Below are 22,321 nucleotides of genomic sequence, written 5' to 3' on the forward strand. Positions count from 1 at the left end.
CCTATGGTCTGATTTTCTAAGTTTCACAATGAAGTTATCAGTGCTCCCTGAATTTTGAATTACTAACTAATTTTAAAAAGAATTGTCAGACATATGCAAATTGCTTCTCTTACACAAATGCTATTTTCTAGTCATACTATATTTGGTAAGATCTGCATATTAAAACTCTACTCATCAATCCTCAAAATGTAAAAATGTGCAGAGGTGAAATCACTATTAAAAAAAAGAAATGGTACAAACCACTATTTTCCCCTTTCTTGTCTGTGCAAGATTTTGATGATTTATGAGATTGAGCATTTTCCAATAGTTGCAATTGTGCTCCTGCAGCAGACTCTTTCTGGATAGGAAAAAAAAAATAATGCTTTAATAACATAAAAAAATATGACAAGGATTCTGTCCTTTAATTTCAGTCTTTGGCTCACATTCATCTGGAATTGAGGAGAGAAAAATAGGAACACTGACAAAAGACAGTCCTCAATGTAACTGTGCCAAACTGACTAGGAATGACGGACAACCTTTCACCTTTACGATCTGTGCAAAAATCCAGTCAAAATTGATGGAATATCATTAAATTATAACATGTCTGATTTCGGTTATGTTCTCAAGCAAAAAAAAAATGTTGGAAGAACTCAGCAGACCCAGCAGCATCTGTGGAGGGAAGTGGACAGATGCCATTTTGGGTTGGGACCCCTTGGTCAAACAGATGGAGCAGAGGTGAGAAAGCTAGCTGAGGGGAAAGGCAAGTACTGGCAACTCTACTTGATGGCACGGTGGTGTAGCAGTAGTTACTGCCTTCGAGCGCCAGAGACCCAGGTTCCTGACTATGGGTGCTGTCTGTACGGAGTTTGTACGTTCTCCCTGTGACTCCCACAATCCAAAGACTTGCAGGTTTGTAGGTTATTTGGCTTCTGTAAATTGTACCCAGTGTGTAAAATAGAACTAGTTTGCGGGTGATAAGAAACATCACCTGTCGGCAGATAAGAAACATGGAAAATTAGAGGGTTCAGTGAGCTAATCCCTATCTATGTTTTGATGAAATATGGTCATATGATGAGTATCAAGTCCTAGTAAGCAATACAAGGTGCCTATGAAGAAGGCTGCAGCAGTTATTGCACCCCAAATCACAACTTAGGTGCCTTAGCAACTTTCATACAATCCTTAAACTAGGCTATGCTTAGCTCCAAAGCCTTGGGTGTCAAGATGCCTGGAACACATTCATTCTGATCATAGAAAAACAATCTCCATCGTCAAGAATCAAAAGTATAATTTTATACCATGGAAAAATGTCACTAATTTCCATGACCCAATGGGTTTCAATCAGGTGCTCCAGATTCTTCCCACATTTCAAATGTGTGGTTGTGGGGTTAATTGGTCACTATAATGTGTATGTGAGTGTATGTGTACTATGTGTATGTGAGTGGCAAAATCTGGGGATAGTTGATAATGTGGGAAGAATATAATGAGATTATTGTAAACTTAAAGTAAAAGGGTCAGCATGAGTACAGTAAGCTGAACAGCCTGTTTCCCTGCAGTATACCTCTATGACTAATATAAAATTCCCACAAAAGACAAGGAAAAAGATTAAAGTAAAAAATGTTATAACATATAAATTAATAAAAAAATAAAAAAAACATTCAGCACCTTTTTACACTGGAGATCTTTTGGAACTTCATTCAATGGATCTTCCCCTTTTGAAAACGGAACATCAAAGTGGGACGTAGAATCAATATTATTAACATTGTCTGGAAAAATAATTAAGAATTAATATCTATCTGGCGCTCCATGTCATATTTTCCTTCAAGATGACATTTTCAAAGAATAGGCATTTTTCAACAATGGGGGCAGGAACAATATCAAGATTTCTCAATATTAAAAATGCAATGCAGATTACAGGTATTTTTATTCGCCTAGTTGTGGCTTTAGGATTTCTTTATATTTGAGGGTTAGAACTGGGATTTGCTGTATGCCTTTACAGGCTAAATTGATATTCTGCAGGGCGTTAAAATTTAACATCTGTCAAAAGCAGGAAGGAAAATATTTTTCAAAACCATTTTATATTTGTCCTTGAACTGCCATTTAAACCTGAAATTTTGAACAAGAGTTGTCTTTTCTTTCTAAATTTCAAGATGAAACCTGGAGATCAATTGAAAGGTCAAGCCAAATTATTTAAGCTAACATCAAATTCTTTAAGCTAAAAATGGCTCACGATTTAATCGCTTTGGCTTAGGTGGAAATAAATTATAGCCATCCAAAGCATTACATAAGTACACGGATATGGAAAAGCACAAATGTGACAGATCTGTTCAAGAAGGGAGATAGACAAAAAGTAGGAATCAGTAGGCCTGTTAACATTTGTTGTTATTAAGATGCTGAAGTTAAAAACAAGGGAGAAGCTTAATGCAATTGCTGAGTCAATAATTGGTGTGTGAAAAGTTATTTGATGATATCTTAAAGGATGCAACCAGCAGAGTTGATAGAGGGAAATCTGAAGATGCAGAGAAATTTGATTTTCAGTACTTGAAAAGTTTCCATATGAAAGGATGGAGAGGATGTTTCCATTCGTGGGAGAGTCTAGGACTAGAGGTCATAGCTCAGAATTAAAGGGCGTTTCTTTAGGAAGATGAGGAGGAATTTCTTTAGTCAGAGGGTGGTGAGCCTGTGGAATTCTTTGCCACAGAAGGCTGTGGAGGCCAAGTCAATGGATATTTATAAGGCAGGGATAGATTCTTGATGAGTACAGGTGTCATGAGTTATGGGGCGAAGGCAGGGGAATGGAGTTAGGAGAGATAGATCAGCCATGATTGAATGGCGGAGTAGACTTAATGGGCTGAATGGCCTAATTCAGCCCCCGATTACTTATAACCTTATGAAAGGCTTGTGCACAGGACAAGAGCTCAGTGTATTGAAGGAAATTTGTTAACAAGGATTGGTAACTGGTTTATATTAGGAGAGTTTGACGCATGTAACCAGTGGAGTATTACAAGGATCAGTTCTTTTCTAATTTAAAATGCATATTAAGGATGAGATTGATGACTAATAGTAAGATATTCAAATTTGCTAATGACACAAGAAAAGGTGGTAAAACATGTTGTGATGGATATCTTAGGATATTTGAACTTTGCTACAGTTGTGATGGGTCGAGTGAGCAATGAAAGCAACGAGAATTTTTGCAAATGGACTAAGAAATGTATGAAGTCAAGCACTTCAATAAAAAAATCTAAATGCAGAACATTATCTAAATGGAAATAGATTCCAAAGGATTTAGATGTCCTTCTACATGAAATAAAATTAGCATACAGATGCAGCAAGTTGTTTGAAGACAAATGACATATTGGTCCTTTTTGCCGAGGGGTTTGGAAATAGAATGCCGCTGGATACTGTTACAATTTTATCTCCCTTATTTCATAAAGGATATACTAGCATTGGAGGATGTCCAGCAGAGATTTGGCAAATTATTTTTTGAATGAGAGATGTTTCATTCGTCTTCAAATTTAAAGCAAGAAGACATGGTTACAAGGTAAGTGGGCGGTCATTTAAAATTTAGGTGCACATAAATTATAGAGTATGGTGAATGTCTAAGATTGCCTAAACCTGGCACAGGGAGGATTTGGGGTCAGAGGCAGTTCAGCCATAATCAAATTTAATTGCAACACAGATTCGAGGTGCTAGGTGAGTTACTACTGCTCGTTTTTTCTTGTGCTATGTTTAAAGCATGAATAAAAATACAAGAAATGCTCATTTGTGTGATGTAACATTGTATCTTCCATTATGACTACTTGGTTCAGTCAGTGCTGAACATTGAAAATTACTTAATAGGGCAGCAAGATGGAAAGTGGTTTGCAGGTCTAGAATTACCACAGAAGGCAACAAGTGGGGGACTCCAGAAAAATTCTGATTAAAGTCTTCAACATTTTGAAACTATCAGGGTCTCCAAATGGATTGGCTATCTAGTGAAACAAAATAGATTTCTAAAATATGTGGGGTGATAGGAGTCTGACAGAAATGTTCCACTTCGTTATAAATCAGCCTGAAGTTTTATCATCTCCTCCAGGAGACCGTGTGGACTTGTTGGGGAAAACTGATGAGCTGGCATGCAAAAGGTTATATCGGCCCACCGAGTCCAAACCAACCAGCGATCCCCGCACATTATCCTGCACATACTGTGGAGAATTCATAATTTTACCAAGCCAATTAGCCTACAAACCTGTACGTCTTTGGAGTGTGAGAGGAAACCAGAAAAAAAGCCACACAAGTTATATGGAGAACATACAAAAGATCAAACCCGGATCACTGGCATGCAAGGTAGCAACTCTACTGCTGTGTCACCATGAGCCAGGTGGGACTACTCATTCCTCTTCACCGTTTATTCAGGTATTGTTTCAGTGGTATATAGTTTGCATATAACTAATTTATTTGATATATAATTTATTTAACATATAACTAAATTATTTGAATTCAGTTTGATTCAATTTTCAAGTCAAGGTCTAAATTTTCCAATTGTAATGAGTTTCCCATTTAAAATAGCATACTCTTTGTGTTGGATTAGAAAAATGAATGCCTAAAACAATTTAGTTTATGAAATTCACTTACATACGTGTCCTCATATTAGAATGTCTTTGCAAGATTAACCACTGGCAGGATTAGCAGATTATTAGCCTGTGTAAAGAATATATTGTGGCGGTCCCTGTGGGGTAGGCCACTCCTTGGATCATCCCCCTCGCCGATTGAGGGACAGGGGCGTTGGTCTGCCACGGGGTTTCCTGACGACTCCCCAGGGGCGGAGATACGGGGTTTCCTGACGACTCCCCAGGGGCGGAGATACGGGGTTTCCTGACGACTCCCCAGGGGCGGAGATAAGGGTGTCGTGTGTGTGTTCTCGTACTGCTACCATTAAAAAGCTTCTTTAGAATCCGCCTGGTGTCCGGTCTTTTCCTGACCTCGACCAGGCCACTACACTGGTGACCCCGCGTCGTTCATCACGCATCGTGATGGAGAATAACGCCGTTGCGTTGAAGCTCCCAACTCTATGGACCGAAGAACCCGAAACCTGGTTCCAGCTGGCAGAGGCACAGTTTGCTGTGAGAGGTATCACGCAGGATGAGACTAAATATTATTATGTGGTTGGCTCGTTTGACCAACTAACTGCGAGGCGAGTTAAGCCTTTCCTCAGGGCCCCCCCGGTAGCGAACAAATATGATGGCCTTAAAGCATTTATCATCAGGAGGTTTGGCCTGGGTGACGCCGAGCGGGCAGCTCGCATTTTCAGAATGGACGGCCTGGGCGACCGCAAGCCGTCTGCCCTCCTGGAAGACATGCTCACCCTAATGGGGGACCATGAGCCGTGTTTTTTATTTAAATATGCTTACCTGCAGCAGCTGCCTCCCGACATTCGCATGCAGCTCGCCAGGGATCCGTTTACCGACATGCAGGCGCTGGGTGAACAAGCCGACGAGCTGTGGAATTCTCACCATCACAACCTGGAAGCAGTGGACGTCCTTCCCGAGGCGTTTGGAGACTCGGAGCAGGTCGGGACCGCTATCCACCGCGTCTCCGCTGCTCCCAGTCGGCCCCCGCGGCAAAATCCGGCGGCCATTGCGCATTCCACAGCAGGCACGTCCTTCCAGCACGGCCAGCCTGCAGTTCGAACCAATGCCAGCCGAGGTCGCTGGCGTTCAAACCAGCCTAATTCGCCTGCAGTTCAACCAGACGCCAGCAAAGTTGGTTGGTGTTATTACCATCGCCGCTGGGGAGCTGCAGCCAGGCTTTGTCGACCACCCTGTTCGTTCTCGGGAAACTGAAGGGCCGGTCGTCAGAGATTCCTTCGGCGGCCGGCACGATTCATCGCGTTTTCGCTTGGGACCGCCGCAGTGGGGGACGTTTCCTCGTCGACACTGGTGCGGAAGTGAGTGTTCTGCCTCCCTCCATTGCCGACATCCGTGCGGGCAAACAAGGCCCCCTCCTCACCGCGGCGAACGGGAGTGCTATTCGCACCTACGGGTTTCGCACCATCCCGCTCAACTTTGGCCGCAACTCGTTTTCGTGGAGGTTCGTCATTGCAGACGTTTCCCAGCCGCTGCTGGGCGCCGACTTCCTTCAAGCCCATTCACTGCTCGTGGATGTCAAGCGGCGGCGCCTGATGCACTCTGTCACGCTGGAGCCGGTCTTCCTCCGTACTGGCGATCCGGTAGTACGCCCTGATGGCCCCCTGTCATCCGTGGATGCGACTTTCGCGCGCATCCTGGCAGATTTTCCCGGCATTCTCGAACCCCACTTCCGCTCCTCCACCCCGAAGCACGGGGTGGAGCACCATATCCCCACTACTGGCCCGCCTGTGCACGCCCGAGCACGTCGTCTCGCCCCAGACAAGCTCCGTCTAGCTCGGGAGGAGTTCCGCCAGATGGAGGCGATGGGCATCGTGCGTCCCTCCGGTAGCCCATGGGCCTCACCGCTCCACATGGTCCCTAAGAAGAACGGGGGCTGGCGCCCGTGTGGGGATTACCGTCGCCTGAACGATGCGACTGTCCCCGACAGGTATCCGGTCCCGCACATTCAGGACTTCAATGCCCATCTTGCTGGAGCATCCATATTTTCCAAGGTGGACCTCGTGCGGGGGTACAATCAGATTCCGGTCCGCCCCGACGATATCCCGAAGACGGCAATTATCACACCATTTGGTCTGTTCGAGTTTGTGCGGATGCCGTTTGGGTTGAAGAATGCCGCGCAGGCCTTTCAGCGGCTTATGGACTGCGTGTGCCGCGAATTGGACTTTGTCTTTGTGTACCTGGACGACATACTCGTGGCCAGTCGCTCGCGGCAGGAGCACTGCACCCACCTCCGTCAACTGTGTCAGCGCCTCAGCAATTTCGGTTTGGCTATCAACGCGTCCAAGTGCCGTTTCGGGGTGACGGCTATCGACTTCCTCGGCCACCGCGTGACTGCACAAGGGGTGGTGCCTCTGCCGACCAGGGTGGACGCTATCCGCAGGTTCCCCCGTCCGACCACAGTTAGGGGCCTGCAGGAATTCGTGGGGATGGTCACTTTCTATCACCGCTTCCTGCCGTCAGCGGCTGCAGTCATGCGTCCGCTTTTCCACCTGATTGCTGGTCATCGCAGGGAGGTTGATTGGTCCGTGGAAGCAACAGCGGCATTTGAGAGGGCTAAGGAGGCACTGGCTGATGCCACAATGCTCGTCCACCCACGAGAGGACGCCACGACCGCCTTGACGGTGGATGCTTCTGAGGTTGCGGTTGGGGCAGTGTTGGAGCAGCTCGTTGAGGGTTCCTGGCGGCCACTTGCCTTCTTCAGCAGGCATCTCAGTGGTCCTCAGCGTCGTTACAGCGCCTTCGACCGTGAGCTCCTTGCCCTGTATCTCGCCGTACGTCATTTCCGGTATTTTCTGGAGGGGAGACCATTCACTGCATTCACGGACCACAAGCCACTGACCTTCGCGTTCGCCAAGGTATCAGACCCGTGGTCTGCCCGGCAGCAGAGGCAGTTGGCGTATGTGTCCGAGTACACTACCTCCATCCGGTTCATTGAGGGCAAATTTAACAGGGTGGCCGATGCCTTATCAAGACCTGCAGTCCACGCGGTTCTCCAGGTCGGTGAGGGGATCAACTATTCCGCCCTGGCAACCGCTCAGCTTGCCGACGAGGAGATGGTCGCCTACCGTACGGCGGTCTCGGGCCTGCAGTTGGAGGACGTTGTCTGTGGCCCTGGGGGTACCACGCTGCTGTGCGATGTCTCCTCTGGAGTTCCGCGACCCATCGTTCCCATCGCCTGGCGGCGCAGGGTGTTTGACGTACTCCATGGACTTGCACATCCCTCCATCAGGGCGACAGTAGCCCTGGTAGCCTCCCGCTTCATGTGGCACGGGCTGCGGAAGGAGGTTGGACATTGGGCGCGCACTTGCATCCCGTGCCAGACTGCCAAGGTGCAACGACATGTGCACGCGCCATTGCAGGAGTTCCCCATTCCTCATAAACGTTTTGACCACATTCATGTGGACATCGTGGGGCCGCTGCCGTCGTCCCAGGGCATGACGTACCTATTCACCGTTGTGGACCGCTTCACGCGGTGGCCTGAAGCCATTCCGCTACAGAATTCCACAACAACCACCTGTGCTCGAGCATTGCTGGCGCACTGGATCGCCCGGTTCGGTGTTCCACTGGACATAACGTCCGACCGGGGGCCTCAGTTCACGTCAGAGCTGTGGTCGGCCATGGCATGCCTCCTGGGTGTTCATCTGCACCACACGACGGCGTACCACCCGCAGTCGAACGGCCTAGTGGAGCGGTTTCACCGGCAGCTTAAGGGTGCCCTGAGGGCGCGGCTCACTGACCCAGACTGGGTAGACGCTCTACCTTGGGTTTTGCTGGGGATACGCACCGCACCCAAGGAGGACTTGGCCTCCTCCTCCGCCGAGTTGGTGTATGGGTCTCCGTTAACGGTGCCCGGGGAGTTCATCCCGCCGGCACGTGGCCAGGTGGAGCAGCCTTCGGACGCTCTGCAACGTCTTCGGCAGACGGTGGGCAAGCTGGCGCCGGTGCCCACGTCTCGTCATGGGTCCTTCCGTCCGCACGTTCCCTCTGCTCTGGAGAACTGCCAGTTTGTTTTTCTGCGCAGGGATGCACATCGGACACCTCTACAGCGGCCGTACGAAGGTCCCTTCCGGGTCTTGGAACATGGCTCGTCGACTTTCGTCCTGGACATTGGGGGTCGGCGTGAGACTGTTTCAGTTGCGCGGTTGAAGCCAGCACATATCGATATCGATCGGCCGGCGCTGGTAGCGCTGCCCCGAAAGCGAGGGCGGCCCCTGTCTAGGGTACCTCCTCCTCTGGCTACTTCGTCCCCCGCACTTGTGGACCAGGCGCCTGTTCCAGGGCCGAGCGTTGTGTGCACCCGGGCTGGCCGCCGTGTACGCCCTCCTGTCCGTTTCGTACCTCGGGTACTTGGGGGGGGTCCTGTGGCGGTCCCTGTGGGGTAGGCCACTCCTTGGATCATCCCCCTCGCCGATTGAGGGACAGGGGCGTTGGTCTGCCACGGGGTTTCCTGACGACTCCCCAGGGGCGGAGATACGGGGTTTCCTGACGACTCCCCAGGGGCGGAGATACGGGGTTTCCTGACGACTCCCCAGGGGCGGAGATAAGGGTGTCGTGTGTGTGTTCTCGTACTGCTACCATTAAAAAGCTTCTTTAGAATCCGCCTGGTGTCCGGTCTTTTCCTGACCTCGACCAGGCCACTACAATATAAAGGAGGCAAAAACAAGGAATTGCAAACAAAATGTGTAGGAAGGAACTGCAGATGCTAGTTTACACCAAAGACACAACAAGCTGGAGTAACTCAGTGGGTCAGGCAGCATCTCTGGATAGGTGACATTTCGGGTCGGGGCCCTTCTTCAGACTGATTGCAGGAGTGGGGGTAAGAAAGCTCAAAGAGTGGAGGGGTCGGACATCGCGTGGCAGATCTTAGGTGAACATAGTCTGAAGAAGGGTCTAGAACCGAAACATCACCCTTTCCTTCTCTCCAGAGATGCTGCCTGTCCCGCTGAGTTGCCCCAGCTTTTTGTGTCTATCTTCGGTTTAAATCAGTATCTGCAGTTCCTTCGTACACACACAGTGCCCTCCATAATGTTTGGGGCAAAGACCCATCATTTATTTATTTGTCTCTGTAGTCCACAATTTAAGATTTGCAATAGAAAAAATCACAATGGTTAAAGTGCACATTGTCAGATTTTAATAAAGGCCATTTTTATATATTTTGGTTTCATTATGTTGAAATTACAGCTGCGTTTATACATAGTCCCGTTTGGGACACATGGCTTCACAGGTGTTTGTATTTGCTCAGGTGTGTTTAATTGTCTCCTTAATGCAGGTGAAAGAGAGCTATCAGCATCTAGTCTTTCCATCACTTTTGTAAACTTTTATTGCTGTTTATCAACATGAGGACCAAAGTTGTGCCAATGAAAGTCAAAGAAGCCATTATGAGACTGAGAAACAAGAATAAAACTGTAAGAGACATCAGCCAAACCTTAGGCTTTCCAAAATCAACTGTTTGGAACATCATTAAGAAGAAATAGAGCACTGGTGAGCTTATGAATCGCAAAGGGACTGGCAGGCCAAGGAAGACCTCCACAGCTGATGACAGAAGAATTCTCTCTATAATAAAGAAAAATCCCCAAACACCTGTCCGACAAATAAGAAACACTCTTCAGGAGCCAGGTGTGGATTTGACAATGACCACTGTCCGCAGAAGACTTCATGAACAGAAATACAGAAACCACACTGCTAGATGCAAACCACTAGTTAGCTGCAAAAATAGGATGGCCCGGTTACAGTTTGCCAAGAAGTACTTAAAAGAGCAAACACAGTTCTGGAAAAAGGTCTTGTGGACAGATGAGACGAAGATTAACTTTTATCAGAGTGATGGCAAGGACAAAGTATGGAGGAGAGAAGGAACTGCCCAAGATCTAAAGCATACCACCTCATCTGTGAAACACTGTGGTGGGGGTGTTATGGCCTGGGCATGTATGGCTGCTGAAGGTACTGGCTCACTTAATCTTCATTGACGATACAACTGCTGATCGTAACAGCGTAATGAATTCTGAAGTGTATAGACACATCCTATCTGCTCAAGTTCAAACAGATGCCTCAAATCATTGGCTGGCGGTTCATTCTACAGCAAGAATATGATCCCAAACATACTGCTAAAGCAACAAAGGAGTTTTTCAAAGCTAAAAAATGGTCAGTACTTGAGTGGCCAAGTCAATCACCCGATCTGAACCCAATGAGCATGTCTTTTATATGCTGAAGAGAAAACTGTAGGGGACTAGTCCCTAAAACAAGCATAAGCTAAAGATAGCTGCAATACAGGCATGGCAGAGCATCATCACAGACGTCACCCAGCAACTTCATGCAAAGGATATGAAAAATATTAAACATGACTACTTTCATTTACATGACAATGCTGTCCCAAACATTATGGTGCGCTGAAATGGGGGGACTATGTATAAACTCTGCTGTTATTTCTACATGATGAAACCAAAATGTATAAAAATGGCTTTTATTAAAATCTGACAATGTGCACTTTAACCACATGTGATTTTTTTCTATCATAAATTGTGGAGTAGAGACAAATAAATAAATGATGGGTCTTTGTCTAAAACATTATGGAAGGCACTATAGTTGAAGCGAGAGGATTGACGAGGTATGAATTGTGTAGCTAGGGGAAGGAACATTGTTATAGGGGAGAGATGGTAGCTAGGGGAAAAATAAAATTGAGGGAGAGTTGTTTTGTCGAGGTTATCTACAGTTGGAGAATTCAAATGTTTATACCATTGCGTTGTAGGCTACCCAGGCAGAATATGAGCTGATGCTCTTCCAGTTTGGTATGGCCTCACTTTGGCAATGGAAGTCCAGGACATTAAGGTCGAGTTTGGGAATGGGAAGGGGAGTTAAAATGGTTAGCAACCAAGAGTTTGTGGTGGACCAAGCTCAAGCGATCGGCGACAGAGTTTGCAGAGTTTATGCTTGGTCTCACCGATGTACAGAAGACCACTTCCGAAGCAAATGGAATGGAGAAATATTTGACATTTTCTGAATATTCGTGCCATCACCGCCACATTTCAGCTGCACTGTATTTATCCGATTTGAACATAAATGCATTTTAGTCTGAATGATTGGACTTGCACTATGCTGTTTAATACATTAAAGCACCCCAAAAATATCAAGCACTTTGTTGATAAATCTATCAGTACAGTGATGCATTTGTGAATTGTTAATATGTACAAGTGAACAGGTTTTAGCTCACAGAAACCCCCAAACATTTCCCGAGCACAAAAATAGACTGTATGACACATTCCTCTATTTATTGCATGGAAAAGCGAAGTGTACAGTAACAATGCTCTTCACCCTCTCCTGCTTACTTTGCTTTTATAGGAAGTCCAAAATTCAAAAGCAGATAATAGGGGCCATTTCATGTGTATTTAGAAGCATAAAATAATGGGTTCACAGAATAACCACAAAAAAATCTTTGCCATTTCTCTTTTATATTAGATGGAACAGAGAACAGTACAGCACAGGAATGGGCATGCCATACTTAACCACCCTATTTACGTGCTGCCACCTTCAATGAGCAGTGATCTTGGATTCCAAGATTCCTCTGCACATCAATGCTCTTTAGGGTCTTGCTATTGAATTCAGCTCATGCATCAAATGTTAGGCGAGCATTATGCCAGCACACTGCTTGCGCCTTCCTTGATCACTGCTGAAAACTTCCTAAATAACTATCACTCAATTTTCTTTCCTGATTTCCATCAGATGCGGCAGAAATCACAATGTGTTGATAAAAATAATTGTTGTTCAACTGTTAAGCGACACCATTCATATAGCTTTAACATTTTGTAATTAAATTGAGTACTTAAATTCACCTAATCCAGCCAAGAAGTGGTTTACAATTGTTGATGTATTTGCATTTTTCTGCAAGATTACATTCATCGGTTTTCCTGTCAGTCTAGAATGATTAAAAGAAATTAAAATGAGAAATTAATCTGACATAGCTATCAAATCCAGATAATTTATCTTAGTACATTTTGTGATACCTGAAGAGTCAGTTTGAAAATCGTGAACATTTATGGGCTTAAAGGTGCCTAAACATAGAGTATTAATTGTCACTTTATAAATCAATTACCAAAATTGGCAAATTAAATACATTACAGCTTGTAACATTTCATTGTTATAAATTGACTATTTAAACAACATGTATAATCTACACTCATAAAATAGTTTCAAATAATTTAATGCAATAAAATAGTTTTATCCAGACAGCTATTTCTGACCAAGAAACACAATGCTCTGTGGAGGTAAAAGATGCATATCCACATTTCAGGTTGGAATCCTGCATCGGGATTTTTAGCCAACATGCATCATAAATGAAGAAATATCTCCCCATAGTGCTGCCTGATTTAATGTTTCTTGTGCAAGAGAGTATTTTCCATCAAGATTGCTCAGAGCACAAAGTTTTTCCACTGTAACTCCTTTGATAACAAATACATGATTTCAAACTTGTTAGCACTCTAAATCCCATTCTTATGGAGAACTTGAAAGAACAACGCATTTCAAAGCATTTGCATCTGAATCACCATGAAACAACAGCTTGGGTCCCTAATATCGTACACTTCAGAATGGACCTGAATATATACGAGAAAATAAAATATTTTTGAAAGTTTTAAGGAAAGAACAAAGGAGTAGGACAAAATAAATAATACTTTCAAAGAACTGGGGGCAAAAACAGGCTAAATAACTTCTTTCCACACATTAAGACTATTTAAAAAAAATAAAAAAATCACAATACATTAAATAAGATATTGACCAGAGGAAAATGAAAAAAATTGAAGTGCATTTATTAATAATTCAGAGTGCCAACTACTCAAATTACTGAACATTTACTGAGCACTCACACTCCAGCATAACTCATCTACAACTCTTCCTTTGAATAAAAATCTTTATACAACTTTTTTCCTTCACATCTTATGGCTGTAAAGGGCCTGTCCCACTTGGGAAGCATTTACGAGACAGGCCCGTAGTGACTGACACCCGACAGTCGTGCAAAAATCGTCTAGCAGTACAACAGTCGCGCGCCAAATGCTCTTGCGGGTCCTGCTTCTTTTGGGAGCCATTTGGGTTGTTGTTCGTACTTAGTCCGATCTCCGCGGCAAGGATTTTCCCAGTGAAAAATGTTCAAAACTACGCTTTATACCCGGGTGGTTACGTGGTGCTGCGCTCAATTGACGCGCCGACAGCGTACGGGCGGCGCATGGTTACGGACGTTAATGTATGGTGACGCATAATAAATTAGCATAGGCAATGTTCGTGCGTCAGCGTGCGTAATCATGCATCACTACGCGCTACACGTACGGCGTCAGTACGTCTGCGTGCACAAGGGATACATCACGCAGGTGGCGAGCGAGGATTTTGAGCATTGCAAAATCCTGGGGCACTGCGCGTAACTGCACACGCCACCACACGCCATGCTCGCATCACGACGTGCCAACCAATTTTTAGGATTTCGAGTAAATGACGTGCAAATGACGCCCAAGTGGGACAGGCCCTTAATGCTACAACTGCAAAATAGTGAAATTATACTTGACCATTTATATATCATAAAAATCCAAAGGAAAGTGGATTTTTCAGAACCACTCATTGAGCTATATTTAATTAGTTAATTTAGTAAGGACTTGTTAATAAATGAGAATCTATTCCTCATAAAGCATTATTTTACTCCATTCAGAAAAATGTAATGTTCTTTTACCTCCCAAATGCATGGTCTCTGTAGAATCTACTTCTGTAGGGCTGTTTCGGCAATTTCTGCATAATATAAAATTTGAACATTTTACCACTGTAACATTCAATACCATTAGCTTTAAGAATTTAAAGACATTTTAAAATAATACCTCCATTCAATTCTGCAACTTCGATTCAGCACTCTGCCCACCGTGAGAACTGGCTGTGAATTTCTACCTCAAATAGAAGGATGCATAATTCAGATTGATAATCCGCTGCAGCATTGTCAGTGCAGGCTGCCAGATGAAATACTAAACTGAGGTTCAGTTGCCTCCCGTTTACCAACAGATTCTACATCACCAATGAAAGCAAAGCAAAATGGTTCTGTTATCATAGTCAATATTAATGCCTCAACTAACTCAGCCGATGGAGTCCAATCCAACTCTTAAAGCTATCCCATTCGCCACTTCTTAGCCAGCAACCTAATCTTTCACACACGATCAATATTCCCTTCTCCAATTCTGTCACCAACATAGAAATATGGAAAATAGGTGCAGGAGTGGGCCATTCGGCCCTTTGAGCCAACATTGTCATTCACTATGATCATAGCTGATCATCCAAAATGAGTACCCCGTTATGGCTTTTCCCCCATATCATTTGATTCCCTTACCCCTAAGAGCTAAATCTATGCATGCTGGGAGAAGATAAAATACGCTATTAAACCACCAATCAGCACACTATTATGGGAGGAAACCAGAGCATCTGGAGACATCCATGCAGCCATTCAGACAAATATTGTATCTGGAGGGCAGTTTTCGATATCTGCAACCACCCTTGCCATACTCAGCCATCTTCAGATCAAGGTCAACATGCCATTAATTATTCCTATGCTTTTTATCATTCCACAAGACTGTAAATATTTTAAACACCATTGCCCCATTAAATATAATAACGATCTACATTGACAGTCTGGAAGCCACTACTCCAGAACCACATCTCACAGAAAACAGATATCAAAAATAAATTCTTCACAATTATCACAGCTGATCAGGCAGCAATGAAGTCAAGCCTCACATACACTTCTGAGTAACAAACTAATTACAGCAGCTCAAGGCACACTGGAGAGGCAATTCCAACATTGTCTGCAAAAATCCTTCAAGTCCATTGTTTGAATAACTTAACCAGTGCCAAAGACATCTCCCTGTTCAACATCCCCAACATTGAAACTCTGTTAAAACTCAGTCGGCATCAATGGGCAGGCCATGTTGTTCGTGCACCAGATGTCAACCCCCTTGAAAATGTCAATCTGCTCTTGCACTTTGCCACAGCAAGAGGCTACCAGATGGACAGCGGAAGCAATTCTGTGTGTTCAAAAAGCTTAATCAAAAGAATGTGGCATCAGTACCTACTCATGAGAATCATTGGTCCCTTGTAGTCTCCTGCCAGCACAGGAGGGGGAGGGGCCATGGGAAGTTGAATTGGAAGTGCTGGGGGCGGCAGGGGAAGTGCAATTGGATTTTATTTTAAAGTCCAGTGCTGGGGGAGGCAGGGGAGTGGTGGAACGGGTTGCATTGGGGGATCAGGCCTCCTGTGGGGGCTATGGGCGAGTGGTGGAATATTGCGTTGGGGGAACAGGTCCCACTTGGTCTAGTAGCCTATAAAACACAGGAGAGGAAGGTGGTGCCAGGTGTTCCCACATTGGAGAGATGTTAGAACTTTTCCAATTTGAATAGATAATTTCTAAACTGAGATTATTTTTGAAAGTGGAATAAAGCACTTGAAATTTCCTTCTTTTTAAAAAAAATGGAATGGTTTAAGTTTCAGATAAGTGTTGGCTTTCTTTGCTTCACTGACTTTATTCTCGTTTTTTGCATTACAAAGTTTGATACAATGTAGTTATTTAGCAGCCTACCATTTCCTGTTTTTCAAACATATTGCCTGCTTCCAGAACAAGGGGCACACACACATTGCTCTGAACGCTGTCCTTGATTTTACTGAAGCTTTTACCTTCTAATCAACTCTGATCACATTCTTTACATAAGTCTTCTCCTAGCATCATTGTCATTTGTAATCGATACTATATTTTGTTTTTGTATCAGACCACTTCCCTCATTGACAATAATTTTATATTAAACATGTAGGAGTCTTGATTTCCACAAAAAAAATACTTGTGTGAAAATCTCACTTTAATCATCCACAATAGTTCTGCTCAACCTGCTGCAGTCAATATAAACCTACAACAGAGGGAGTATCATGACTTTTCCTGGGATCTTGGTTTCAGAGGCAAGATCAGAAATATCAATATCCCCTCCAGTAATAGGGAGACATTGGATTTATTTGCTGATCTCAGCTCTTTAATACTGAATAACTTCCAAGTTATGGAGAGTGCTCAGCATTCCTATATTACCTTTAAAACTACTTGAACTTCAGCAAGGCCTTTGACTAGGCACAGCGTGCTAGACTGGTTTGGGAGGTTAGATCCATTAAGCTGGAAAGGATGCAAAAAGATTTGTGAGCCTGTTGAGTGAAAACACAAAGTGGTGGAGGAACTCAGCGGATCAGGTAGCATCTGGTAAGGGAAATGGATAGACAACGTTCTAGGTTGGAACCCTTCTTCAGACTTTTCCGGGTCTGGAGGGATTGAGTTATAAGGAGACTGCATAGACTCAGTTTATTTTCCTGGAGGCTGAGGGGATGACATTGTGGAGCTTTATAAAGTCGTGAAGGGTGCAGATAAGATGAATGGTCAGTCTTTTCCCAGGGCTGGATGCATCCCCACCCCCGAACTCCCAGTCTCCACCTATCAAGCTCCGCCGCTGACGTTGAGACACAAACACTGCTTATGCTGGAGTCTTCTGCACCCCCACCAATACCCCAGATTGCATTGACGGCGCCGAAGTAGAGATGGTTGATAACATCTAATTCCTAGGAGTTAATATCACTAACAGCTTCTATTGGACCACGGATATTGAAGATCATAAGTGATAGGAGTATAATTAGGCCATCCGGCCCATCAAGTCTACTCCGCCAGTAATGAGAGAAGCAATTTAGACTTTATTGCCTTCCTTCACAGTGAGGAGTCCTCTGTGGAGGATGTTTATGTTAACTTTTATGTAGTTGTGTCTTGGTGCTTTTTTTGTTAGTATGGCTGTATGGTAAATCGAATATCACTGTACCTTAATTGGTGCACGTGACAGTAAAAGACCTTTGAATCATGGCTGATCTATCTCTCCCTCCTAACCCCATTCTCCTGCCTTCTCCCCATAACCTCCGACACCATAATCTCTGACATTGAAGCAACGACCAAGAAAGCACACCAACACCTCTTCTTCCTTGGAAGGCTTAGCAGGTTCGGCATGTCCCAACAACTCTCACCAACTTCTACAGATGTGCCATAGAAAGCATTTTACCGGGATGCATCACAGCTTGGTTCGGGAACAGCTCCATCCAAGACTACAAGAAATCGCAGTGAATTATGGACGCAAACCATCACACAAACCAACCTCCCTTCAATTGACTCCATTTATACCTCATGCTGCCTCGGCAAGGCCAGCAGCATAATTAAGGATGTCGCACCCTGGCCACTCCCTCCATTCACACCAGGCAACAGGTATAGAAGTATGAAAACGCACACCTCCAGATTCGGGGACAATTTCTTCCCAGCTGTTATCAAGCAACTGGATCATCCTACCACAACCAGAGAGCAGAGCCGAACTACTATCTACCTCACTGATGACACTCACACTATCCTTGACTCTCCCAGTCTTTACCCACTCCTTCTCCTCACCCTCTCCTTCACCCTACCCCACCTCCTCGCTATCACCCTATCCCAGCCCCTCACCCTCTCCTTCATCCTCCCCCACCTCCTCAACCCTACTCCAACCCCTCACTCTCTCCTTCACCCTGTCCCCCTCACCTTAACCCTCCCCCTCTCCCTACACCCCTCCCCCTCTCCTTCAACATCCTCCCCCCCCCCCCCCCATTCCCCTCTCCCATTGCCTTCTCGAACCCCACACGCCTCCCCTCGCCCTCCCCAAAACAAGGCAGTAAAGTTGACAACATTATGCCTTCTCTCCAGAGATGCTGCCTGACTCGCTGAGTTACTCCAGCACTTGGTGTCTAACTTCGGTGTAAACCAACGTCTGCAGTTCCTTCCTACACAGTAAAGTTGACAAACTCCTCGCTCATCCTGTCTCCTCCTCCTCCTCCTCCTCCACTGCAGCAGCTGCTGCCCAGACCCAAGGCCCCGCCGAGCCCCAAACCCCGCTGACCCTGCCCCAGCCGGACCGTCCCGCCTTGTCCACCCACCAGCCCCCGACACTGCCCCAGCCGGACCGTCCCCGCCATGTCCACCCACCAGCCCCCGACCCTGCTGCCCCGGCCCGCAGTCCCCGCCATGTCCACCCACCAGCCGCGGCAGCAGCCCCCGACCCTGCTGCCCCAGCCGGACCGTCCCCGCCATGTCCACCCACCAGCCCCCGACACTGCCCCAGCCACACCGTCCCTGCCATGTCCACCCACCAGCCCCCGACCATGCTACCCCAGTCCCGGCCGCACAGTCCCGCCTTGTCCACCCACCAGCCCCCGACCCTGCTGCCCCAGCCGGACCGCCCCCGCCATGTCCACCCACCAGCCGCGGCATCAGCGCCGCCTCCTTGCTCATCCCGCGGCCGTTACTCGCCGTCCGCGCGCGCTTTTCCTTCCGCCCTTCAAACGCGCCGAGCGCCCACACTGCGTCATCGCGTCGCCCGCCGATGCTACTAACGCGTCTGCGTCATCGCGCCGCTCACGCGCGCAGGCACTAGCGCGGCCGCGTCATCGCGTCGCCCGCCCGCACGTGACCGGGAACAAAGAGGAGGGACAAACCTGCAGCCCCTTCCCACACACCTGCAGTCCAATTCCCACACACCTGCAGTCCCTTCCCACACACCTGCAGTCCCATTCCCACACCGCTGCAGCCCCTTCCCACACCTCTGCAGCCCCTTCCCACACACCTGCAGCCCCTTCCCACACCTGCAGCCCAAATTCCCACACCTGCAGTCCAATTCCCACACACCTGCAGTCCAATTCCCACACCTGCAGCCCAAATTCCCACACACCTGCAGTCCCTTCCCACACATCTGCAGTCCCTTCCCACACACCTGCAGCCCCTTCCTGCACCTCTGCAGCAGATGTGTTGGAAGGAACTGCAGATGTGTAGTAAGGAATTGCAGGTGTGCAGGAAGGGACTGCAGACGCCTCAATCTGTAGAAGGGTCTCGACCGGAAACGTCACCCATTCCTTCTCTCCAGATGCTACCTGTCATGCTGAGTTACTCCAGCATTTTGTGTCTATCTGGGGAAGTGCAGATGTGTAGGAAGGAACTGCAGATGCAGGTTTACAATGAAGATAGACCCAAAATGCTGTAGTAACTCAGCGGGACAGGCAGCATCTCTTGAGAGAAGGAATAGGTGACGTTTATTGATTTGCAGGGGTTCCCAACCTTTTTTGTCCCGTTTACCCCTAGCACATAACAATGTTATTTCACTTAATTATGAACAACTAATGATGAACAGATACCGGTATACCAGAACCAAACACAGTCAGTCAATGAGAAAAATTATGTACAAATCCAGAATCAACAAATTTACCCCCTGGGGGTAAATTTACCCCAGGTTGGGAACCCTTGATTTAGAGTGATAAAGTGTGGAAACAGACCCTTCGGCCCAACTTGCCCACATTGACTAACATGCCCCATCTACACTAGCCCCACCTGCCTGCGTTTGGCCCATATCCATCTCATCCTATCCTATCCATGGTTTCTCTAACTTCAAGTAACCCTTGCTTTCCCTCTTTCTCCATCCCTCCCCGACACTAGGGCTCCTCCTGATTCATTTTACTGTTTGTATGCCTTGCCGTCACCTTGTATGCCTTGCCGTCACCTTCCCCTCAGCCAACAATGAATTTGGCTACATTTCCTTGATCATTGTCTGCCTGTTCTTTCGTTTTCACACTTTACCTTTCCATATCTTGTTTTCCTCTCCCTTGACAGTCTGAAGAAGGGTCTTGGCCCAAAACGTCACCCAGTCCTTCTCTCCAGAGATGCTGCCTGTCCCGCACTTTGTATCTAACTGCAACAGATGTTGACAGTCAATAGTATTCAGTTGTCATATATACCAACAACATGAGGAGAATTTCATACTTACGGCAGCATTACAACAGGCCTGTAAATACAGTACCCATAGATGATACTTAGTATCTTGAGGTCCATGTATGTATGTATTGTTAGGTCCATGTACCACTGTATGTAGCACGTTAGTACCTGCACTGATGTAAGGCACTTTGGTCAATGAGAGTTGTTTTAAATGTGCTATAGAAATAAAATTGACTTGACTTGACTAGTAAACAAAAGGTCAATAAATTTAGATGGTGGAGGCACATAACATAGTGGTATTTAAGATGCTTTTATTTAGGCACCTGGATATGCAGGGACTGGAAGCTTATGGATCATGTGCAGGTGAGAAAAGATTGGTCAATCTTGGCATCATGTTGAGCACAGATATTGTGGGCTGAAGGGCGCGTTCCTGTGCTGTAATTTTCTATGTTGACACTTTCAGGCAGCTATGGGCTTGGACGCCATGATCCCTCTGACCATCAATGCTGTTAATGGTCTAGCCATTAACTGTATACTTTCCCCTTACATTTGACCTCGCAAACCATGCGTGTCACCAGAAAGAGGAATCCAGGCGAAACATCTTACAATATACTTGGTGCCACCCTTGAAGAATCCAAACAAACCAAGTATCTTGGCATCAAATTGCAGAATGATCTGCGTTGGAATGGTCAGACTCATCATGCAACGGTGAAAGCAACAGGTGTCCTAAACTTTCTGAGGCGCAACTTTCATAATTGTTCAACTTCTGTCAAGGAGAAGCTGTACTTCACCTTCGTTAGACCTCATTTGGACTACGCAGTTGCAGCATGGGACCCATACACAAATAAAAACATTTCTTCCATCGAACGTGTCCAAAGGCAGGCAGCTCGATTTGTTACTAACACCTATGAGAGAGAAGCAAGTGTCACCAAACTTCTGAATTCTCTGGGGTGGAACCCTCTCCAAGACAGACGTGAAGCTCACCGTTTGACCTGTTTTTACAAAATGTTAAATGGTCAGCTCGACATAGATTACAAAACCTACACCAAACCCAAACCAATTAGGAGCAGACGAGGGCATTCGATCCAATTTTTGATCCCAGCTACAAAGACAGATGTGTACAGCAATTCGTTCTTCCCCCGCACAATTAAAGCATGGAATAATCTCCACCCTACTATAGTTACCCAACCAGATGTAACTACATTTAAAGTAGCTCTTTCTTCCCAATAACCCTTTCTGGCTTAAGTCCTCCCTCCACCACCTCCAGTTTAAATTCCATTTGGAATATTTTGGAGGACCAAGAAACCAAGAACCAACCAAGAAAATGCAACACCTCATATTTGCTGGGATTAAACTCCATCTGCCATTACACTGCCCCATCTGCCATTTCATTGCCCAGGAATACCAGGTAATAACTCTATCCCACAAGAGAAAATCCAGCTCTCACCCCGACATTCAATGGCATCACCATCACTGAAACCCCCACAATCAATACCCTGGAGATTACCAATGACCAGCAACTGAACACGAGTAGCCGTATCCACAATGTGCCTGCAAGGGCAGGTCAGAAGTTCGTAATCCTGTGGCAAGTAACTCGATTCTTATGTAACTCACCCAATGCCCATCTATGATCTACAAAGCTGACGTCAAGAGAATGATGGAATATTGTCCACGTGCTTGGATGATTGCAGCTACAACACCCAAGAAGATCAGCACCATACACTATCGAGCACCCCTCTTGATTGGCATCCGAAACATGACTATTTACTCAACACTGAGGCACAACAGCAGCTGTTTGTGCCATTTATAGGATGCAGTGCAGCAACTTACCAAGACTCCTGAGATAACACCTGCTAAATACCAGGGCACCAAAAGCATGTGGTCACCACCACCTGGATTTACCCTTGAA

The 22,321-nt window shown here is 46.0% G+C and overlaps 1 protein-coding gene across 1 annotated transcript in view; it reads right to left on the minus strand.

Moving 5' to 3' along the window:
* The window catches only part of cenpc (centromere protein C), a 75,073-nt gene extending 56,027 nt beyond the window's left edge, over positions 1 to 19,046 (minus strand). The window contains exons 1-5 of the mRNA XM_033018424.1: positions 18,910 to 19,046; positions 14,308 to 14,363; positions 12,428 to 12,510; positions 1,642 to 1,742; positions 241 to 337 (exon numbers count right to left, since the gene is read on the minus strand). Coding sequence (XP_032874315.1) covers positions 241 to 337; positions 1,642 to 1,742; positions 12,428 to 12,510; positions 14,308 to 14,363; positions 18,910 to 18,942 — 370 coding nt within the window. The 5' untranslated portion in view covers positions 18,943 to 19,046. The remainder of the gene's footprint in view (positions 1 to 240; positions 338 to 1,641; positions 1,743 to 12,427; positions 12,511 to 14,307; positions 14,364 to 18,909) is intronic.
* Between the last annotated feature and the right edge of the window lie 3,275 nt (positions 19,047 to 22,321).

The sequence above is a fragment of the Amblyraja radiata genome, chromosome 3, assembly GCF_010909765.2.
Source record: "Amblyraja radiata isolate CabotCenter1 chromosome 3, sAmbRad1.1.pri, whole genome shotgun sequence".
Lineage (NCBI taxonomy): Eukaryota > Metazoa > Chordata > Chondrichthyes > Rajiformes > Rajidae > Amblyraja > Amblyraja radiata.